The 22,369-nt window shown below is 40.2% G+C and overlaps 1 protein-coding gene across 1 annotated transcript in view; it reads left to right on the top strand.

Annotated features, from left to right (window-relative positions):
• COL7A1 (collagen type VII alpha 1 chain) overlaps window positions 1–22,369 on the top strand; it is a 179,312-nt gene that overhangs the window by 141,669 nt on the left and 15,274 nt on the right. Inside the window, exons 77-100 of the mRNA XM_070736724.1 lie at window positions 953–1,015; window positions 1,101–1,136; window positions 1,260–1,340; window positions 2,829–2,897; window positions 4,048–4,083; window positions 5,331–5,372; window positions 5,473–5,517; window positions 5,649–5,693; window positions 6,131–6,166; window positions 6,548–6,607; window positions 7,304–7,429; window positions 8,482–8,553; window positions 8,708–8,743; window positions 9,302–9,361; window positions 12,191–12,235; window positions 12,322–12,357; window positions 15,292–15,327; window positions 16,773–16,829; window positions 17,186–17,257; window positions 19,504–19,575; window positions 19,676–19,711; window positions 19,801–19,881; window positions 20,281–20,334; window positions 22,272–22,325. Coding sequence (XP_070592825.1) covers window positions 953–1,015; window positions 1,101–1,136; window positions 1,260–1,340; window positions 2,829–2,897; window positions 4,048–4,083; window positions 5,331–5,372; window positions 5,473–5,517; window positions 5,649–5,693; window positions 6,131–6,166; window positions 6,548–6,607; window positions 7,304–7,429; window positions 8,482–8,553; window positions 8,708–8,743; window positions 9,302–9,361; window positions 12,191–12,235; window positions 12,322–12,357; window positions 15,292–15,327; window positions 16,773–16,829; window positions 17,186–17,257; window positions 19,504–19,575; window positions 19,676–19,711; window positions 19,801–19,881; window positions 20,281–20,334; window positions 22,272–22,325 — 1,350 coding nt within the window. The remainder of the gene's footprint in view (window positions 1–952; window positions 1,016–1,100; window positions 1,137–1,259; window positions 1,341–2,828; window positions 2,898–4,047; window positions 4,084–5,330; window positions 5,373–5,472; window positions 5,518–5,648; window positions 5,694–6,130; window positions 6,167–6,547; window positions 6,608–7,303; window positions 7,430–8,481; window positions 8,554–8,707; window positions 8,744–9,301; window positions 9,362–12,190; window positions 12,236–12,321; window positions 12,358–15,291; window positions 15,328–16,772; window positions 16,830–17,185; window positions 17,258–19,503; window positions 19,576–19,675; window positions 19,712–19,800; window positions 19,882–20,280; window positions 20,335–22,271; window positions 22,326–22,369) is intronic.

The raw sequence follows: 22,369 nt of genomic DNA, 5'->3' as shown, positions 1-22,369 counted from the left end.
TATATATATACTTATCTACCTACCTACCTATCTATCTATCTATCATCTATCTATCTATCATCTATCTATCTATATCTATCTGTCATCTATCTATCATCTATCTATCTATCTATCTATCATCTATCTATCATCTATCTATCTATCATCTATCTATCATCTATCTATCTATCTATCTATCTTTCTATCTATCTATCTATCTATCTATTTATTTGATTTTTATGCCATCCTTCTCCTTAGACTCAGGGCGGCTTACAACATGTTAGCAATAGCACTTTTTAACAAAGCCAGCATATTGCCCCCACAATACGGGTCCTCATTTTACCCACCTTGGAAGGATGGAAGACTGAGTCAACCTTGAGCCGGTGATGAGATTTGAACTAGTCAGCTTCAGTGGCCTGCAGTACAGCACTCTACCTGCTGCGCCACCCCGGCTCTATTTCTTCATGTTTGGAAGGGAATTCTAGCAGGTTGCAGGAACTTCAGGATTTCAGCATCATTTCTGCACTCCATCCATGTGTTTAGCTCCCCTTGGCAAGCATGTCTCTCAGCCAATCCCAAGAGATGAGATAGGGTCTCTCAGCAGGCAACATAAGCTTGCAACCTTTCTTGCTCCATTGACTGGCAGAGAAACCGCCAAAGAAGAATGCAAATGGTGATCATATGGCTGTGAGTATATGGTAACCAATTGAACAGGTTACCAAGCACCCAGATCATGATCACCTGAGCAGATGTTAGGGTTAGGATTAGGGCCAGCACTCTTTCTGAGCTATTATATTATTGGACAAATGATTGTAAGCCTAGGACTACCTACATAGATACTATTTGTGAGTTTCCCTTCTAACAACTTATATTTCCAACTTCTGGGAAAGGGCTAGGATGGGAGAGCCGCACAATAGATTTGATTGTATGCCTGTTGAGAACTTTGATCAAAGTGATTTTTCCCCCTTTGTAGGGTATGCCAGGCCCTCCAGGAGTTGTGGGATTGCCAGGACCATCAGGATCTCCTGGGCCTGTGGTAGGTGGTAAATATCTTGCTTTACTTTGAGAGAACTTTTAAATTCCTGAACTGATAACATGTTTCTCATTGGGTTGCTTTTTAGGGTCCCCAAGGCCCTCCAGGGTTACCAGGACAAATTGTAAGTTGCTTCTTCTTCTTCTTGGTTGTTCAGTTTTCCATGGGACATCATTTCATATTCAGTATCAAATTACTGTTTCCTCTAACGAATCAGGCTTTAATGGTCCTATGAACTATTCCCTAGGGTGAGCCAGGAAAACCAGGTGTACCAGGAAGAGATGGAGTGTCTGGAAAAGAAGGGGAGCCTGGGCTGTCTGGGAAAATGGTACGTCACTATGTGAAACTGCATAATTCTTCTCCGTGCATTTAATCAGTTTGGAGGCTGTCCAACTCCATTAGATTAGGGTGGCTTTCAGAGTTAAAAGGTAATAAAATATTGAAGCGGGCAGTGAAAAATACAGACCATGCCCATGTGAAACAAAAAGACAATTCCTCACACAAGTAAAATTCTACATGTGAAGGCAAACTGCCCTCTGGATTTTGCTGCTTTTCATAGAGGAAGAATAAGGTTTTATTCAGCACCCATTAGGCTTAAAACATCACTCTTCAGTAATATTCCATTCCAAATTTCAGTGCCTAAAAACCTATGATTACAACATACAGGGGCACACTCGTTCTTATCCAAGATCCGGGAACAGAGCTGGGTTTTCAGTTTTTGTGGGAGCACACAAATCCTTCGGGAGTGGGGATAGTATTCCAAAGACCAGGCATCCAACAAAGAAGGCAGACCTCCTGGGTGCTGATATATTGTATTGCTTAGGGAAGCAAGACTACATCCACTCTGATCATACAAGATAGGCAGAAAACATTAGACATAAGCAGTGTTGCAACTTGACTTTTAAAACACAGGTGACCCTAAAGTCACATGGATAATCTCCTGTGTCACCCAAAGTCACAGGATAGAGAGAAGGGCAGCATATGCATTGAATAAATGAATGAATCTGAATATAATGGGAAATGTCTCTAAACAAACATATATAGGACTGTCGGATGCTACATCTTTTCTATCCTGCTCTGCAGAGTGGAGAGTTGGTCTCTCAGAGAAAGTCACTTGAAGAAACTAGAAGCATTTGAAATGTGGATTTACAGGTGGTTGTTATGTATAAGTTAGGTTGACAAAATCAGAAACGAGGAGGTGATAAGCTGCTTGGGAAAGGCAAAGAAAATCCAAATCATTAAAAAGCGAAAGTTAGAATTTTTTGGACGTGTGATGCGATGCCTGGAAAAATATGACATACTTCACTTAATTCTCCAATGAAAGCAATAGCAATAGCATTTATACTTATATACTGCTTCGTAGTGCTTTTTACAGCCCTGTCTAAGCGGTTTACAGAATCAGCATATTGCCCCCAACAGCAATATGCCCCCATTTTACCCACCTTGGAAAGATGGAAGTCTGAGTCAACCTTGAGCCAGTGGTGAGATTTGAACTGCTGAACTACAGCTAGTGGTTAGCTGAAATTGCCTGCAGTACTGCACTCTAATCACTGCGCCACCCCGGCAAACAAGGTCCAGGCAAAAGAAGAACATCATGGCTTCAAAATCTAAGGGACTGGTCTGAACAAAACTCAACAGCACTTTTTCATGTGGCTGTTGATAAAAATGGAGTTGCCAGCATGATTGCCAACATCCAGTGACAGATATGGCATTAGAAGAAGAAGAAGAATAGGATTGTATCACTAGAGTGGGATGCAGCAGCCTAGTGTAATCTGTGCTTCTATCTTGCAAAATGCTTTTGTTAATTGTTTTGTAGGGTATTCCAGGGCCTTCAGGACCTGCTGGTCCTAAAGGGGAGCCTGGAGATGGTGGCTCTCCAGGACAGGTGAGAGGCAACCATTCCTTTCTTTATTCTTGATGGATACAGGTTTACATGTTTTCTTTTTGCTCCCTTCTCTGTTTAGTATTAACCCTAAAGTAACCGCTTAGCCTTATTGCCATGCATTCAAAAGCCCAATTGGGCTTATTATCAGGGGATGTCTTATTTTGGGGGAAACAGTATGTATGTAATTATGTCAAACAGTATAGGCCTCTTAAATATTTTTTTAATATTAGCTGTGCTGGGTGCTACTTTGATTAATCCTAAACGATGTTATTTAGCCATTGCGATAGCACTTAAACCTATATTCTGTTTCACAGTGCTTTATAGCCTTTTGTAAGAAGTTTACAGAGTCAGCATATGGCCTCCAACAATCTGGGACCTCAGGAAGGGTGGAATGCTGAGTCAACCTTGCCTAATATCCATTTAGCATGGACATTAAAAAATTATCTTTATTTTAAGGCTCAGGAGAAAAGAACATTTAGTGTGTGGAAACTGACAGCACATTATCAAAACAAATCTCTGAAACCATCACGAGATTCTTTTCCATCATTTGTCAGGAAGTTATATGAACTCAGAAGGTGATGAATAATGTTCATGTTTTTGACATGGACAAAATATGTTTTTCCAATAAATAAATAAATAACCTGAAAGCGTTCTTTAATGGTGAATTTTGAAATGCATTTAGGGCTAAATATGATGCAAATAGTTTTTAGAATGGAAGAGATGTATGTTTCTTTATTTCCAGTGATTGGCATTCTCTAGGAGAGGTTGTATGGTAGAACCATTACATTTTCTGAACAATTGTATGGAATGTATTTTTGTTAACAGTAAAATATTCATCCTTTGTTTTTTAGACCATTGTTTGAAGTATGGAAAACATGATAGGATCTTAGGATTTCTTCTTCATTATTATGTTGCTGTTTCTTTCAATATTAACATGATAGGATTAAAAGAACAGTACTTTATTATTAATTGTAGAAGAAAGTTGAAAAAGTATTTCATCCCTCTTTTTCTATTGTCTCAAGCTATTTGGCTTTTCTTAGCTATATATCTAATTTCTGCATTCATATTTTTAGAATAAAACTTTATAACAAATGTTTTTATATTATTTATTCCTGTTAATCTTTCTTCTTATTCTGATTGATTATTATAGACTATAGTGGGGCCTCCTGGAGTGAAAGGTGAAAAGGTAAGCTAAAAATCCACATAAATAAATATAAAAAATTAATATAATATTATTTGGGACATAAGAACATACAAAACATCAATTAAACCTTTTATAGTTGCTTCAAAATTTCCAGATTTCAGCTTACAACATCCTGTAAAAATTAGTTCTTGATGTTTGTTTGTTTGTTTGTTTGTTTGTTTGTATGCCGCCCTTCTCCGAGGATCCAATAAATGGTGAAAGGTCTTAAGCATAAAACTTATCAGGAAAGACTTAATTCACTCACTCTGTATAGTCTGAAGGATAGAAGGGAAAGGGGGGGGCATGATTGAAACATTCAAATATGTTAAAGGGTTAAATAAGGTTCAGGAGGGAAGTGTTTTTAATAGGAAAGTGAACACAAGAACAAGGGGACACAATCTGAGTTTAGTTGGGGGAAAGATCAGAAGCAACGTGACAAAATATTATTTTACTGAAATAATAACAAACTTCCAGCAGACGTGGTTGGTAAATCCACAGTAACCGAATTTAAACATGCCTGGGATAAACATATATCCATCCTAAGATAAAATACAGGAAATAGTATAAGGGCAGAATAGATGGACCATGAGGTCTTTTTCTGCCGTCAGTCTTCTATGTTTATATATTTAACAATAACAATACTGTTAAAGATTATAATTACAATAGTATAAACTGAAAAAAAGATAGAATATAAAAGAAGAGAAAGTGCAGAAAAGAAAGAAATGAAAAATAATATATTAGAGAAAAAGAAAAGAAATATATAAAGAAGTGATTTCTCACATTCACCTCTTAAAATATAACAAATATTGCATTCTTTTCTTCCCATTTACCATCTGTTATCAGTCCTGATGTCAGCATTTCAGTCCTGATGTCATCAAAAATATCCAGCAAGGCTTAACAAAAATAACAACCTATCTTTTTAATCTTGATCAGATAAATCAGTGTCAGCTCCACTTTTCGAAGCTGTCTCCATTCTGCCATTTCTACCTCAAGAAAACCCCAAATAGTAGCCCTTGAATGAAAAATTGATTTGATGATGTAAGACAATTTTGCTAGTGTATTTTATGTGAGATAATAGCTTGCTTGTGACAGGTTTCCCTAGAAAGAACTTATACTCTATGATGTCTGGCAAATAACTAAATTCTGTTAAATATAAGTGGCAGATTTTGTACACTTTCTAAAAAAGCAAGATTGAGCCCATATGAATGGACGTTAATTTATTGATAAATTATCTTTATGGTCTGTTTTAGGGTGAACCAGGTGACTTTGATGAGGAACTTCTGGAGAAGCCAGTAAGTTGACTTTTCTTATTTTTTTTCCATGCTTATTTTCCCCATTTCCATGCAACTGGTTCCCAGGGCAAGTACTGAGGTTGATGTTTCTTCTTTGCAGGGTCTCAAAGGTGATCGAGGCATACCAGGTCCTCGTGGAGAGAAAGTAAGAAAACAGTTTTCCAGATAGGAACCTTAATTCTCATTCTCCAGCATCTGTTAGCTTCACGGAAATATGTCTTTTTAATTCATTCTCAGTGTTGACTTATCTAGATTATTTCTGTTTTTTTATAATAGGGTAATCCTGGAAGTTCGGGGATACCTGGAGATCCTGGAGAAGATGTAAGTAATTTCGAATATACAATATAATAATTGTATGATTGCTTAGTAGATATATAATACCCCAAGTGGGTTTTGGTCAGATGAAAAGACAGAGTTGTGAAAAGTTATGAGCTAAAAAATGAATAATCGTTTTTAAAGAAGCATGTCCTAACTTGGTCAAATACACTAAAATATGCCTAATATTAAATCCCTGTTTCAAGAGGACTTTCACTGTTGTTTTTAAATTTTCAAAATAGAAGCTAGACGGCAATATACTGAGACAACATATTCCCAACATTAAATAACTTCTTGCGTTCAAGGGCTTTTACATATTAAAATTTTATCTGAAATACTTTTAATAGACTATTTTCTCGGGAGATATATTGGCTACTTGTCTTCTTTTTGTTATTATCAACCATGGAAACAATTATGTAGGATATGTTTCTGTATTTTAATAGGGAGCCAAAGGATCACCTGGAATCAAAGGAGAAAAGGTATATTGCGTTTATCATATATTTTGTTTCTAATTCTATAAAATATGTATGTTTGAGTTTTAAGAAGATTAAATAACACACAAGGTATTAGAGTGTATGTTAAGGTCATTAATTCCAGCATAGCATTCTGAGAAATTCTCAAATCTCATCATTTAAATCTATTCATACCTATTAGTGGGTAGAGAAGAATGCCTATAAAAGAGCGCTGAGGAATCGCTGAGTTTGTTCAGAAGTATGTCATGAACCTGTTCTGTTTTAGGAAGAACTACAGGAAGTTTCAGGAAGTACCGTCTATGAGAAATGCTCCCCCACCATGGTTTATTCACATAATTTACATATCTATGCATTACATTATTATTTTTCTTTCACTGTGCCTTTTAGGGTTCAGTTGGAATTGGCATGCAGGGACCTCCAGGACAGGATGGACCTCAAGGCTTAAAGGTAATTTCTCTTTCTGTGCCACTTCCAAAATAACTCAATTCTTTTGCTCCCCTTATTTCATGTCACACTTCTAACTTCTGATTTCGTTATATACTTCTAAGAATTCCCCGCTTCTAACTTTTTCAGTACTATTGTTGGTGGACAGCTCCCACCAAATTAAACTGGTGCTTCTCTGCAGTAGGACAGTGGTACTCAACCTTTTCTTCACCACGGACCCCCTTTATGTACCTTTTGTGGTCACAGACTATGAGCCACCAAGACTTAACTCAAGATTTAAATCATAACATTTCTTCAAACCTTCACAGACCCTCTGTGATGAAATCGCGGACCCCCAGGGTCCACGGACCACAGGTGGAGAACTCACTGCAGTTAAACAATCCTGAGAGTAATTTTTTAAAGCATGCAACAATAGATTGGAGATTTAATTTCTCGGATTAACCTTTAAAAGTTAGAACTTCTCATTTCATTTTTGCATTTTATGTATATATCCTCTTTAACTTGGAGTTTTGGTCAAGTCAAGAAACATTTTAAAGTCACTGAATAAAATTTGAAAATGGTCAAAATGGGGAAGTATATCCATGCATTTGTCATTCATTCTTCTTGAATAATTGAGGAACAAAAAGTAAAGAAAGAAAAGAAGAAATGCTACTTCTCGACTTACATCTTCTGATGCCTTACAACATGCTTTATTTTCAGGGAGATCCTGGTTTACCTGGCCCACCAGGCCTACCTGGTTCACCAGGTGCAGTTGGAACTCCTGGACAGCCTGGCCTGAGAGGAGAAAATGGAATGCCTGGCCAACCGGGACCTGCAGGAGAGAGGGTAAGGTTGATAATTGCTGTTGTCCTCCAATCCCTTAGCCTGGTGTGTTCCCTGAATAAATGAATAGCAACCTCTAGAAAGCCCCATTGAATCAATCCATCACTAATCACTAATCCTTTTATGAACTGTTTGTATTGTCCTCTTGTTTTCTGGATTTCTTCATAATGGTGAGTAGTCTTTAGATATGTTCTTTGTCTGAGCACTCAACCTATATCTAAAGATAAACATCACAACGTTTAAACCTGATTTGCTAGGTTTTAACGCAGATGGGAAATCCTGAGTCCTTGGGGCAAATGCTAAAAACTCTATTCCTCCAATCTTCATCCCCATCCTGACCTCAACTTTAAAGTTGAAGAAACTAACTGTGTATAATTGTTAGAAAGAGAACGCCTGGTATAAATGATTTATTATTATTATTATTGTTATTATTATTAGTATTATTAGTATTATTATTAATAATAATTATTATTATTATTATCATTAATTATTATTATTATTATTATGTCAATACAACACAGCAAACGAGATCACTATGCTGGATTTCATATTTCATCACCAGTCGGGCGCTTCCCAAGCACCTAGGACTGCGTGATGTAGCGGTGAATTATGTTTGCCGATCCCAGTAAAGCGGCCTTTTGCAATTGACAGATGGAGATTTTGTCAATTCTGATGGTTTTCAAATGTCCGCTGAGATCCTTTGGTACTGCGCCCAGCGTGCCAAGTACCACTGGGACCACTTTCACTGGCTTATGCCAGAGTCGTTGCAGCTCGATTTTTATTATTATTATTATTATTATTATTATTATTATTATTATTATTATTATTATTATTATTTATTAGATTTGTATGCCACCCCTCTCCGAATACTCGGGGCAGCTCACAACAACAATGTACATTTATATCTTCCCTATTTTTAATTGTGGACCACCAATGTGTAACTCTACTACTACAACTGGAATGCAGGCTCTGGTAGATTTCATTAGGAGTATCATGAAGAAGGCTTTTCCAGTCTGGACTTAAGCCTTTGGATTGACAGGTATTTTCCTTATTAGGGTTTGATTGGCTTCCCTGGGAGAGAAGGTACTGCAGGGTCACCCGGACCACCAGGACCTCCAGGGTCACCAGTAAGTACCGAGGTGGTTGGAAAGTGGTTTAATGAGGACTGTATGCACAGTCTGAATCAGATCCTCTGTGTTTCATTGCTGCTCGTACATGTTTTTTGCTGTATAAAATATTAAACTTTTTTTATTCCCTTCTCTCATGATCACTTTATTGTAGGGTACTGCAGGCACTCCAGGTATAAAGGGTGACAAGGTAATCACATTTGTTTCTCCAAGATAGCTTATTCTGATTTTTGTTCATTTTACAATCAATCATTTCTTGTGTTCACTATTAATAAATGAAGTTTTAGCCTTCAAAATATAAAGAGATTAAAGGAATTATAAGGAGCCTATACTACAGAGTACAACTATTATTTCTAGAGAGCTATATTTTTTTTCCTTTTCCTTTTCTTCTTTCCTTTCCTTTCATCATTCAATTTTGATAAATTAATAATAATAATTAATAATTTATTGGATTTGTATGCCGCCCCTCTCCGTAGACTCGGGGTGGCTAACAACAATGATAAAAACAGCATGTGACAATCCAATAATAAAACAACTAAAAACCCTTATTATAAAACCAAACATACACACAGACATACCATGCATAACTTGTAATGGCCTAGGGGGAAGGAATATCTCAACTTCCCCATGCCTGGCGGTATAAATGAGTCTTGAGTAGCTTATGTTCCTAAAAATAATTCAAGAAAGATGCTGGAAATAGCAACATGATCCACTAATAGGCTTTCCTTTGTCATATTATGCTTTTTAGGGGGACGTAGGTATTGGACAACCAGGACCTAGAGGAGAACGAGGAGATCCAGGAACTCGGGTAAGTGTTTTATACTGACTCTGGAACATCATTATCCAGACATAGTGACACTGTAGGATATGGGTGTGTAAAATATTTTGCTTTGAATTGTTTGAATGTAAAACTTCATGAAATTCCTCATTTCAAAATTAAATTTATCCAAGTGCAAGATAGCCCCCCTGTCTCTCTCTCTCTCTCTCTCTCTCTCTCTCTCTCTCTCTCTCTCTCTCTCTCTCTCTCTCTCTTGAGATTGAGATAGAGTTTTCCAAAGTTCACACAGTTTTCAGCTCTGAATATTTCTTAGGTTTTCAAAGGCAACCCATTTCTCACTCAAAAGAACAGTTGCAAACTAGAAGAAGAGAAACTTTGACAAATCAAAGCCCAAAGGTCTTGCATACTCTTATGCTAGAATTCTAATCATATTTATAATCATATAAATCCAATTAGTAAATAATAAATAAATATTTGACCAACAACAAAAGATGAGTGCACAGAACTAACTGTGCTAGACTTTGCATGGTCTGTAGCACAAAATATTTAGTAATGCTTTAATATCTGGCTGCCTATAGGAGGTATAAAGAGTCTGGAAGTATAGCTGATAGGGAGGTATATAAAATGAGACAGAAGGAGGTGAAACAGATAATATATGCTGCTAAAGCCTCAAAAGAGGAAGAAATTGCCAAATCTGTAAAGAAGGGGGATAAAACCTTCTTCAGATATATTAATGATAAGAAGAAGAAAAACTGCAGCATCACGAAGCTTAGTACCGGGAATAATACATGCATTAATGGGAATAAGGAGATCGCTGACCATTTCAATAGCTACTTCTGTTCAGTTTTCTCAAAAGACACCTTACAAAATAATACTATAGAGGGATATAGCATTGCTTCCAGCTGTCCGGATTCAGCTCCAGTGATCTTAGAAGCCGATGTCTTAGAAGAACTTGAACGATTAAAGATAAATAAGGCAATGGGTCCAGATGGCATCCACCCCAGAGTTCTTAAAGAACTCAGATCTGTCATTGCTACCCCCCTGACTGATTTGTTTAACCAATCCTTGTTAACAGGAGAAGTTCCTGAGGATTGGAGAATGGCCAGTGTTGTGCCTATTCACAAGAAGGGCAGTAGAGAAGAAGCTGGTAACTACAGGCCAGTTAGCTTGACATCAGTTGTAGTTAAAATGATGGAGACTCTACTCAAAAAGAGGATAAATCAGCACCTAAAAAACAATAACTTATTAGACCCAAATCAGCATGGCTTTACTGAAGGCAAATCATGTCAGACTAATCTCATTGATTTCTTTGACTATGTCACAAAGGTGTTGGATGAAGGTGGTGCCGTGGATATTGCCTACCTGGACTTCAGCAAAGCCTTTGATACGGTTCCACATAAAGAGCTGATAGATAAATTAGTGAAGATTGGACTTAATCCCTGGATAGTTCAATGGATTTGCAGCTGGCTGAAGCGTAGACATCAGAGAGTTATTGTTAATGGCGAGTATTCTGAGCAGAGTCAGGTTACAAGCGGTGTGCCACAAGGATCTGTTCTGGGTCCTATTCTTTTTAATATATTTGTGAGTGACATAGGGGAAGGTTTGGTAGGGAAGGTTTGCCTATTTGCCGATGACTCTAAAGTGTGCAATAGGGTTGATATTCCTGGAGGCGTCTGTAATATGGTAAATGATTTAGCTTTACTAGATAAATGGTCTAAGCAATGGAAACTGCAGTTTAATGTTTCCAAATGTAAAATAATGCACTTGGGGAAAAGGAATCCTCAATCTGAGTATTGTATTGGCAGTTCAATGTTGGCAAATACTTCAAAAGAAAAGGATTTAGGGGTAGTGATTTCTGACAGTCTCAAAATGGGTGAACAGTGCAGTCAGGCGGTAGGGAAAGCAAGTAGGATGCTTGGCTGCATAGCTAGAGGTATAACAAGCAGGAAGAGGGAGATTATGATCCCACTATATAGAATGCTGGTGAGACCACATTTGGAATACTGTGTTCAGTTCTGGAGACCTCACCTACAAAAAGATATTGACAAAATTGAACGGGTCCAAAGATGGGCTACAAGAATGGTGGAAGGTCTTAAGCATAAAACGTATCAAGAAAGACTTAATGAACTCAATCTGTATAGTCTGGAGGACAGAAGGAAAAGGGGGGACATGATCGAAACATTTAAATATATTAAAGGGTTAAATAAGGTCCAGGAGGGAAGTGTTTTTAATAGGAAAGTGAACACAAGAACAAGGGGACACAATCTGAAGTTAGTTGGGGGAAAGATCAAAAGCAACATGAGAAAATATTATTTTACTGAAAGAGTAGTAGATCCTTGGAACAAACTTCCAGCAGATGTGGTAGATAAATCCACAGTAACTGAATTTAAACATGCCTGGGATAAACATATATCTATCCTAAGATAAAATACAGAAAATAGTATAAGGGCAGACTAGATGGACCATGAGGTCTTTTTCTGCCGTCAGACTTCTATGTTTCTATGTTTCTATGGTTTTTCCTCCTGTTAATGCAAAGGATAGATATCTAAATTTTGTAAAATAAGCTTGGTTAAAGCTTCTACTTCCCAGTATAATTTTGAACAAATTATATTATATTATTATATATTATATTATATTATTAAAATATTCAGAAGCCATTCTTTATAAAAGCATTTCACCATTCAGAAAAGGATTGTGAAGTTTAAAATGTTGGAATATAAATATTTTGGGATTTATCAGCTGGCTGAATTTTATGGGAAATTGTCAGTTTTGGCTTGATGTTCAATTGTGTGTCGTCCCCCCACCCCAACCCCTGTTATTCTTTTGTTTTATGTCAATGGTTTCTTTGTCTTTCCTCAGGGTGAAGATGGGCGATCGGGTCTGGAAGGAGATCGAGGGCCTGCTGTAAGTATCTCATTCAATCTTCTTTCCTCTTTTGTTTAGTCTTAAACATAAGCATGTTGCATTTAAATATTCTATTTTGTCTTTAGGGCCTTCCTGGAAATAGAGGGGAGAGAGGTGACAAAGTAAGTAAGAATGCGATGGGACAGTTGTTAGGAGAAATAGAATCTTCCTGCTCTGTCCTATTTCTAACGTTGAAAAATAAAATCATTTTATTAGTACTGTATAGTTTGTTTTGTTTAGTTTTATTAGATTTGTATGCTGCCCTTCTCCGGGCGGCAACAACAGCAATACAATATACAAAGTACAAATCCAATATAAGTTAAAAGCAATTTAAAACCCCTAAATATTATAAAACGATCATTACTACACAATCATACCATTCTCATATATTACAGTCAGAAAAAGGTGGTGCTGGGGGGACAAGATAGTTATTCCCCCCATGCCTGGCGACATAGATAGATCTTCAACATCTTGCGGAAGGCTGGAAGAATAGGGGCAGTTCGAATCTCCAGGGGGAGTTGATTCCAGAGGGCCAGGGCTGCCACAGAGAAGGCTCTTCCCCTGGGTCCCGCCAAACAGCATTGTTTAGTCAACGGGACCAGGAGAAGGCCAACTCTGTGGGACCTGATTGGCGGCTGGGATTTGTGCGGCAGAAGGTGGTCCCGGGCTTTGGAATGAGTGAAGAAAGGTATCTAAACATCTGAATTCTGTCAAAAAACCTTTGGGATAAACAAAGAACCAGCCTGTAAAATATGTGTAATTACAATATGTTTTCTTTTCCTTACATTGCTTATCTAATTTTCATAATAAGTCAGCTCCTTTCACTAGGCCACTGTGAAATCAGATGAGTTTTCAAAATATCCCTACCAAAGTCTAACTGTGTAGATCAGTGATGGCGAATCTATGGCACAGGTGCCACAGGTGGCACGCAGAGCCATATCGGCTGGCACGCGAGCTGTTGCCCTTGCTCAGCTCCAACATGCATGTGTGTGTGCTGGCCAGATGATTTTTGGCTCACACAGAGGCTCTGGGAAGGTAGTTTTGGCTTCAAGAGAGCCTCCTGGAGGAAAGGGCGTATTTATTTATTTATTTATTTACTTACTTACTTACTTACTTACTTACTTACTTACTTACTTACTTACTTACTTACTTGTTTATTTATTTATTATTTATTTGTTTATTTATTTATTATTTGTTTGTTTATTTATTTATTTATTTATTTATTTATTTATTTATATTTGTATGCCGCCCCTCTCCGCAGACTCGGGGCGGCTCACAACAAAGTGCAAAAAACAATTTATAACAAATCTAAACTTATACTAAAAAACATTTTAAAAAATCCCATTTTCTAAACTCACATACATGCACACATACCATTCATAAATTATATATGCCCGGGGGAGATGTCTTACTTCCCCCATGCCTGACGACACAGGTGGGTCTTAAGGAGGTTACGGAAGGCAAGGAGGGTAGGGGCACTTCTAATCTCTGGGGGGAGTTGGTTCCAGAGGGCCGGGACCGCCATAGAGAAGGCTCTTCCCCTGGGGCCCGCCAACCGACATTGTTTAGTTGACGGGACCCGGAGAAGGCCCACTCTGTGGGACCTAATCGGTCGCTGGGATTCGTGCGGCAGCAGGCGGTCTTGGAGATATTCTGGTCCAGTGCCATGAAGGGCTTTAAAGGTCATAACCAACACTTTGAATTGTGACCGGAAGTTGATCGGCAACCAATGCAGACTGCGGAGTGTTGGTGAAACATGGGCATACCTAGGTAGGCCCATGATTGCTCTCGCAGCTGCATTCTGCAAGGCCTGAAGTTTCCAAACACTTTTCAAAGGTAGCCCCATGTAGAGAGCATTACAGTAGTCGAACCTCGAGGTGATGAAGGCATGAGTGACTGTGAGCAATGAGTCCCGGTCCAGATAGGGCCGCAACTGGTGCACCAGGTGAACCTGGGCAAACGCCCCCCTCGCCACAGCTGAAAGATGGTTCTTTAATGTGAGCTGTGGATTGAGGAGGACGCCCAAGTTGCGGACCCTCTCCAAGGGGGTCAATAATTCCCCCTCCAGGGTAATGGAAGGACATATGGAATTGTCCTTGGGAGGCAAAACCCACAGCCACTCCGTCTTATCCGGGTTGAGTTTGAGTCTGTTGACACCCATCCAGGCCCCAATAGCCTCCAGACACCGGCACATCACTTCCACTGCTTCGTTGACTGGAAATGGGGTGGAGATGTAAAACTGGGTATCATCCGCGTACTGATGATACCTCACCCCATGCCCTTGGATGATCTCACCCAGCGGTTTCATGTAGATATTAAATAGCAGGGGGGAGAGGACCGACCCCTGAGGCACCCCACAAGGGAGAGACCTCGGAGTCGACCTCTGACCCCTCACTAACACCGACTGCGACCGACCGGAGAGGTAGGAGGAGAACCACTGTAGAACAGTGCCTCCCACCCCCAACCCCTCCAGCCGGTGCAGAAGGATACCATGGTTGATGGTATCGAAAGCCGCTGACAGGTCAAGGAGCACCAGGACAGAGGATAAACCCCTGTCCCGGGCCCGCCAGAGATCATCCATCAACGCGACCAAAGCAGTTTCCGTGCTGTAACCGGGCCTGAAACCCGACTGCTGGGGACCTAGACCTTGATTTGTTTTTATCCTCCCCTGGCACCAGATAAGTCTTTGGAGCCTGGGGAGGGTGAAACATGAGCCTATTGGGCCCACTAGAAGTTGGGGAACAGGCCATTTCCAGCCTCCAGAGAGCCTCTGGGGGGTGAGAGAAGCTGTTTTCGCCCTCCCCGGGCATTGAATTATAGGCGTGGGCACTCGTGCATGCATGATAACGCACGCACACATTCTTTCGACACCCGAGGGAAAAATGGATTCTTGGAAGCAAGGGCTTATTATCTTACTTTCTGCTGTGGAGTGCCACCATTATTAGCTTTAATATTAATCATCTGTATATTTATAATTGAACTGATCTAAGAGTGTTAGATCATTTACAATAATAAATTATGTAAATTAATGTATAATTATACTTTTTCTCTCTTAGGGCGACATTGGGCTCATGGGGTTGAAAGGAGACAAAGTAAGTATCCCAGTTTTGGAAAGATTAAGTTGCATTAGCTGGTGATACCTAGGCAGTTGCAAAATAAACTTGCTTGGCAAGCCTTAGAAAATACATGAATGAACGACTAAACTCTTCAAAACAAGCTAGCATGTACATATATATATATACATACATACATATGTATGTATTTATCTGGTACACATTATCCTAACCTTGAAAAAGAATGTGTAAGAAATCTCCCAAGTTCTTCTTTTACCAAATTGTATTACAGTGATCCCCCGATCATTGCGAGGGTTCCGTTCCAGGACCCCTAGCAATGATCGGGTTTTCGCGAAGTAGCGCTGCGGAAGTAAAAACACCATCTGCGCATGCGCAGATGGTGTTTTTACTTCCGCAGCAGCGAGGAGCCGAAGATTGGGGTTTCCCCACCGCCCACGCAAACTCCTCGCTGCCGCTCGCCCGCCCTTCGCCCGCCCACGCCGTTTGCTCGCTCCGCTTCCCAGGTGAGTCCTGAAGCCAATTCGCTTCAGGACTCAGCTGGGAAGCGGCGAGAATGAACGGCGTGGGCGGGCGAAGGGCGGGCGGGCGGCAGCGAGGAGTTTGCGTGGGCGGTGGGGAAACTCCTCGCTGATGCCCGCCGCTCGCCCTCCCGCCAGCAAGAGGGGGAAAACCTAGGGAAGCCGCCCAGCAGCTGATCTGCCCGGCGCCATCTACGCATGCATGCCCATAGAAAAAAGGGCGCGCATGCGCAGATGGTGTTTTTACTTCCGGGTTGCAAAATCGCCATATAGCCGTTTCGCAATGATCGGGATCGCAATACCCGGGGGATCACTGTATTTGAAGGAAGAAGGCATTCAACTCAATCATGCACCGATTTTGCAGACAAAAGTTGCAAGGTGGAGTCCTGGGTCTCTCCAGGTAGAATCAGCAGAAATTATGATATGAATCCCTTATCATTTCATAGCCTAGACCTTTCTAATGTCGCGACCCCTTAATACAATTCCTCGTGTTGTGGTGACCCCCAGCCATAAGTCCCGCACCAATTCTCCCAACAGAGCTTTAAGCTGATTGCAAGAAGCTCAGAGGGACACCCCCACTGTAAACGCCTGATTGGTCGGATTGTAAAAATATGTTCCAACTTGCCAGAATAGAAGCTTTAGTTCCTAACACCATGGGAAATTTTGTCTTTTCCCATGGTGTTAGGTGACCCCTGTGAAATGGTGGTTCGACAGAGCCTCCCAAAGGGGTCCCGACCCCCAAGTTGAGAACCACTGGCTTAGAGATAATTGATTACTTTTCTCAGAATTGATTTATGTATTGGTTTTTGCTATGTTTCAAATGGAATGTTTTATTATGGGACAGTTGATGTTTGCATTACAGAAAAATTGTACAGTATTAGTTCTGAGCAGAAATGGAAACCGAAAAATCGGAGTATTTAGAGCCTTATATTTCTTCAATCATAGGGAGATACTGTCATTGTGGAAGGCCCTGCAGGTCTCCGAGGGAACAAAGGAGAACCAGTAAGTAATACGACACATAAAAACTCTTAATTTCTGTTGTAGTTAAATTGCATCACTCTTTTTGTTTTTTAAAAAATCTCATTTTATATACTTCTTAAAAATTGATCCAGATGCTCTTTCATAATAGCACTTCTACTTTGGTTCTACAATGATTTTGGCAAGCTTTTCCTCACATGCTTTGTCATTGCTTCTTTTTCTTTTTCTTTTTGAGGGCCCAAGAGAAAGTAACTGGCCCAAGACTAGCTGTCAAGGCAGGATGAGAACTCAGAATCTCACAGCCTTTATCCTGGAGCCTTGACCATTATATCAAAGTGGCTTTCATTAATGATTTAAAAGCTTTTTTTTCTCTTTGCTAGGGAGAACGTGGCCTAAAAGGAATGGAAGGGGAGAAGGGAGACAAAGGAGACCACGGAATCATTGGAGAGAAGGTACTGGGGCAGATCTTTGGGTTGCATTTGTCATGATAGGCTAGGAATTTGGATTGTGCCAGGCAGGTAAGAAGGCAGGCAAAGACCCAAGTTTTGTTGTATCTCGCACAGATAAAGGAATAATCTGGCTCCTCAAAAGAGCTAAAATTCTTCCTAAAAATGTTTTGATTTCATTTGATTTCATTTGATTTCATTTGATTTCATTTGAATGCCGCCCCTCTCCGAAGGCTCTGGGCGGCTGCATACTCTAGAGCAGTGTTTCCCAAGTTGTGTACATATGCAAATGGGGAGGACATTGCATTATGGGTGTAGGCACATGTGCACTATTGCACGCATCACTGCTCTAGAGCAGTGTTTCCCAACCCTGGCAACTTGAAGATATTTGGACTTCAACTCCCAGAATTCCAAATATGGAGTTGAAGTCCAAATATCTTCAAGTTGCCAAAGTTGGGAAACACTGCTCTAGAGCAGTGATGGAGAACCTTTTTGTGCTTGGGTGCCAAAAGGGCACAGGTGCGTGCAATAGTGCACATGTTCCTACACCCATAATGCAGTGCCCTCCCCAAGCGCATGTGCACACAACCCCCGATGTGCCCCCTCATGCATGTGCACGGGGCTCTTAGAAACCTCTGGAGTCTGTGGATTGCAAAAAATGGACCCTGCGGCCCAACCGGAAGTTCGGAAATGGAACTTCCTGTTGGCCATTGGGCCGTTTTTTCACTGTCCCCAGGCTTCGTGAGGCTTTCCTGAAGCCTGGGGAAGGTGAAATGACCTCCCACCACCCTCCAGAAAGCCAAAAATCTAACGGCCAGCATGTACGTGTATGCTGGAGCTGACATAGGGCAATGCCTCGCTTGCCTTCAGATATGGCTCTGCGTGTCACCTGTGGTAAGCGTGTCATAGGTTCACCATCACGGCTCTAGAGGCACTGAAGGCTAAAGGTACCTGGACCTGTATTAGAGTGCAGAAGATACTTAGAGTGAAGGAAGTGTGATCTCTGTGGCATCACCTGAAAGCATTCCATATCGAAGCTTTTCATCTGGGATTTTCAAATGCCATAGCTGAATTTTGTAACTTTTTTCCATTGGACAAGGGATTTATTTATTTATTTATTGATTTATTGATTTATTTATTGATTTATTTATTTATTTATTCTATTTTTATGCCGCCTTCTCCTTAGACTCAGGGCGGCTTACAACATGTTAGCAATAGCACTTTTTTTAAACAGAGCTAGGCTATTGCCCCCACAATCCGGGTCCTCAGTTTACCCACCTCGGAAGGATGGAAGGCTGAGTCAACCTTGAGCCGGTGATGAGATTTGAACCGCTGACCTTCAGATCTACAAGTCAGCTTCAATGGCCTGCAGTACAGCACTCTGCCTGCTGCGCCACCCCGGGATCATGGTCAAAAGGCAAAATTAGGCCTTTTCAAAGCTCACACCCACTCTCTGTAGCTCCTGACAGTTCTGGTGCAGCCGCAGATACTTCCATTTGCTCATTGTGTTTCTGAGTTATGAAATTCTGCATGTTGCCAGTTATTAATTAAGCCATATGAATACTGTAGAAAAAGGCAGTCTGTATATTTAAGTGTATCTAGTCCATCCCTCTACCAAAACAATAGAAACTTACTGGAATACAAGAGCACAAGTCAATAGAAAATCCATTGAAAGCATTATGCTGGGATGGGATTCAGCTGGTTTGGACCGTTCCAGGCATATTGAATGCTAATTTTACAACTGGTTCATTGAACCGATAATTCCAAGGACTGGCTGGTCCCGCACACCCCTCCCCTCCCAGGAGTCTCTATGTGGCCCATTTTGGATGCCAGGTAAATGCAGGGCCCGTGCAAAGGCTCTGGGAGGGTGAAACTTACTGGATGCTAATTTTATAACTGGTTCATTGACCGCCTGGAAGTCCAGAAATGCACCTGTTTCCAGGCTCCGGGGGGCTTCTGGAGCCCAGGGGAGGCCAATTTCACCCTCCCCAAGGCTCAAGTAAAGCATCCGGAAGGGTGAACACACACACACTGCCCTTGTGCAGGAGACCAAGTAGGCAACCGGTTGCTAAAATTTTTGAATCCCACCCCTGATTATGATTCATATGGAGGAGAACTCTGCATATAGCATGGAGTTATGAATACTTTCTTTTTCTTTTTTTCTTGAGCACATGAATTGGATAGGGATTGTTTATTTCTCTCTGTCTTGAACTGTCACTCATGTTTGTCTGTAATTTGCAATTTTAACACAGGGAGTAAAGGGTGAACAAGGTGAGAAAGGATCCACAGGCTTCCCTGGTGCACGAGGACCCAGTGGGCAAAAGGTAAGAGGTTATTTCTTCATTCAGAGTTGCATATCCACTGGATGGTTTCATTTTCCTATCAGGTGCCGTGTCTATTTACTGGCTGTTTTCCTTTACCTAGGGAGAAATTGGCAAATCAGGAGAACCAGGAGAGCCGGTAATTGTTTTTTACATGTTGCAGTTTCTGCCTACAATTGTCCAGTTTCGTGTCAGAGAATTGCATTGCCTTCATCTTTATTTCTCCAGGGACAATCTGGGAAGGATGGCATTCCTGGAACCAGGGGGGAGAAAGGAGAAACGGGACCATTTGGATTGCGAGGCCCAAAGGTGTGATCTACTGCGGTTATTTTTATCTTCTTGTACATTTAAGAGATTCCCTCCAGGTCACATGGTGCTGATCTCCATCACTAAGATTTGTGAAGTTGATGAAGGGAAGGTATCAAAGGAGAGGAACACATTAGCTCAGGAAAGAGTTACCTGTATGATGGAGTCAGAAGCTATGCAAAAGCATTGGTGCCATGGTTAGAATACAGTACTGCAGGCTAATTCTGCCAACTGCCAGCAGTTTGATTCTAACCTGCTCAATGTTTCTTTGCTTTTTCTTTGTTTCTTTGCTTTTACTCTCATGTTTTTAGAAAAAAAAATCTAAAAATATGTACAATCAATAATCGGAGATGTGCATCAATGTTATGTTTATTTGAGGTGCTCATTTTATATCTGTTACAGGGCGATAGGGGAATGAAAGGAGCCTGTGGCCAAGATGGAGAAAAGGGTGAGAAGGTGATTGCCAGATTTACTCTTTGATTTCTTTGCATTATGAGACACTAAGTAAAAACTAAAAATATTGTTTGGGGAAGAAGTAAAATACTGTGTCAGACATTAAGGCAGAGGAGCAGAATCCTTTTAATGAAACATCTTATTCCCTGATAAAAAAAAAGCCACCAATATTTAGATTTAGAAAAGAAATGCATCTTTGCTTGAATATATCCTTGATGACCAAGATGCAGAGAATTACTTAGTACCACTTGGCAAAGAAAATTTATTTATGTAAGAGGAGAATGGTATGAACATCTCTGCAGTGATTATTTTTCCCTCTTTATGGGATATTTCTAACTATCATTTTATTTATTTTATTTATTAATTAAATTTAATATGCTGCTCCTTTCCGAGGACTCATTGTATACAGAATGCCCCAGCAAACGTGTGCAAGGGAAGAATTCTGGGAACACGTGGAGTGGCACTTACATTATTAACCTTAGAATCATTTTTATGAACTCACATAAATGATACGGCAATGTTGGGTCTGATAGACAACTATATGAAATGGCTCATAAACATTACGAGGAACTTGCAAAGATTTCTTACATGCCAGTCAATATGAGTGTTGGGAAGATAATTCAATTACTAGGTTTTTTGGCCATGCTGATATGATGGGAGCTGCCACTTGTTCTGACTCAGGTTTCAAACATATGCTGACACATTTACTACAACTAGGCAAATAACAATAGACAAAACCATAAATCAGGGTTTCTGCAAAGGGTGCTTGCCTAAATAATTTTGTTTGAAGCTCAAGTACCAAGAGCATGGTCCAAATTCATTCCAGGAGTGAAAGAGCCAAATGAGATAATCTTGCAGTCAAGGATTCAAGAGCAAGGAAACACGGGAACAGAAGCCCTCAATTGGAATTCAAAACAACCAATGAAGATTGAATACAAAATATCAACATAATATATCTACCTGCAAACAACTGGCTGCGATTAACTCAGGCCTTGCCTTTTGCCTGTCAAGGAGCCTCATTGAATAACCTTGCTTGGCTCACTGATGTATGTGTCAAGACCTGGGGTTTCGGGGTTGTACCACATCATTCAATGGTTCCAGCTGATCAGGAGATGCCTGAAGTTGATCAGCCTAAGATTAATCATGGTTTGATGATCCCCGAAGCTGATGATCTTACAAACTCAGCTACGGCAATATTGTCAGCGTTAGAATCAGATTTGAAACCGAATTGTGTCCCATTCCACAACTGTTGTTCACAACACTATCCTGACCACTGATACCTAAAATATCTAATCTCAAAAGCAGAGACTAAAAGAAGCTTGCTGAACTATCATTTATTACCTCTTTTGGATCCATCTTTCTATCCCCAACTTCTATTGAGCAAGGCTGACAGAAATATGCTTCAAATTATGAAGCAATCAGAGGCAAGGTGAGACCTTATCTCCTCTTATTTAACTTCCTGATTTGTGTTCGAAGTGGGAGTGCCTCTGATTCTATAAATGGGATATTTCGCTCTATCGAATGCTATTCCGTCCACTTGCTTTTTGAAAAGATAACTTTCATTTGTTTTTAAGATGTATAATGATAATTTGGAATGTTTGTTAAAAAAAACATAATGGAAGATGGGAATTAAAAATATACAGTCCTCTGAAGAGAGAAATGAACAGTGAAAAATAAATATATTTTTTTCCTTTCCACTAGCTTCCCTCAGGTTACATACAAGGTTCTCCTTAAGGGCAGAATTCTGGACATGTCTAGAATTCTGGAAATGTTCATAATCTGTTCTGGGATAGACTTGGGTAATAATTTGGGGACTTGGGTAATAACTTGGGGAATCTTTATCATAGCAAAGATCTTCACTAAGCCTATTGCAATATTGGAGTCTACATTTTCTTTGGCCTTTCTCTTTCCAGCTAAAACACTCTCCCCTTCTGTTCTAGGGCGAGCCAGGGTTACCAGGCCGAGTGGGCCTTACTGGAAGGAAGGGTGATATTGTAAGTGTCTCAAGTTTCTTCTAGTGGGGCAGTAGAGCTGGCCA

Source organism: Erythrolamprus reginae, chromosome 2, assembly GCF_031021105.1.
Source record: "Erythrolamprus reginae isolate rEryReg1 chromosome 2, rEryReg1.hap1, whole genome shotgun sequence".
In the NCBI taxonomy this organism is placed as follows: domain Eukaryota; kingdom Metazoa; phylum Chordata; class Lepidosauria; order Squamata; family Dipsadidae; genus Erythrolamprus; species Erythrolamprus reginae.
This window is presented reverse-complemented; position numbering and strand designations above follow the sequence as displayed.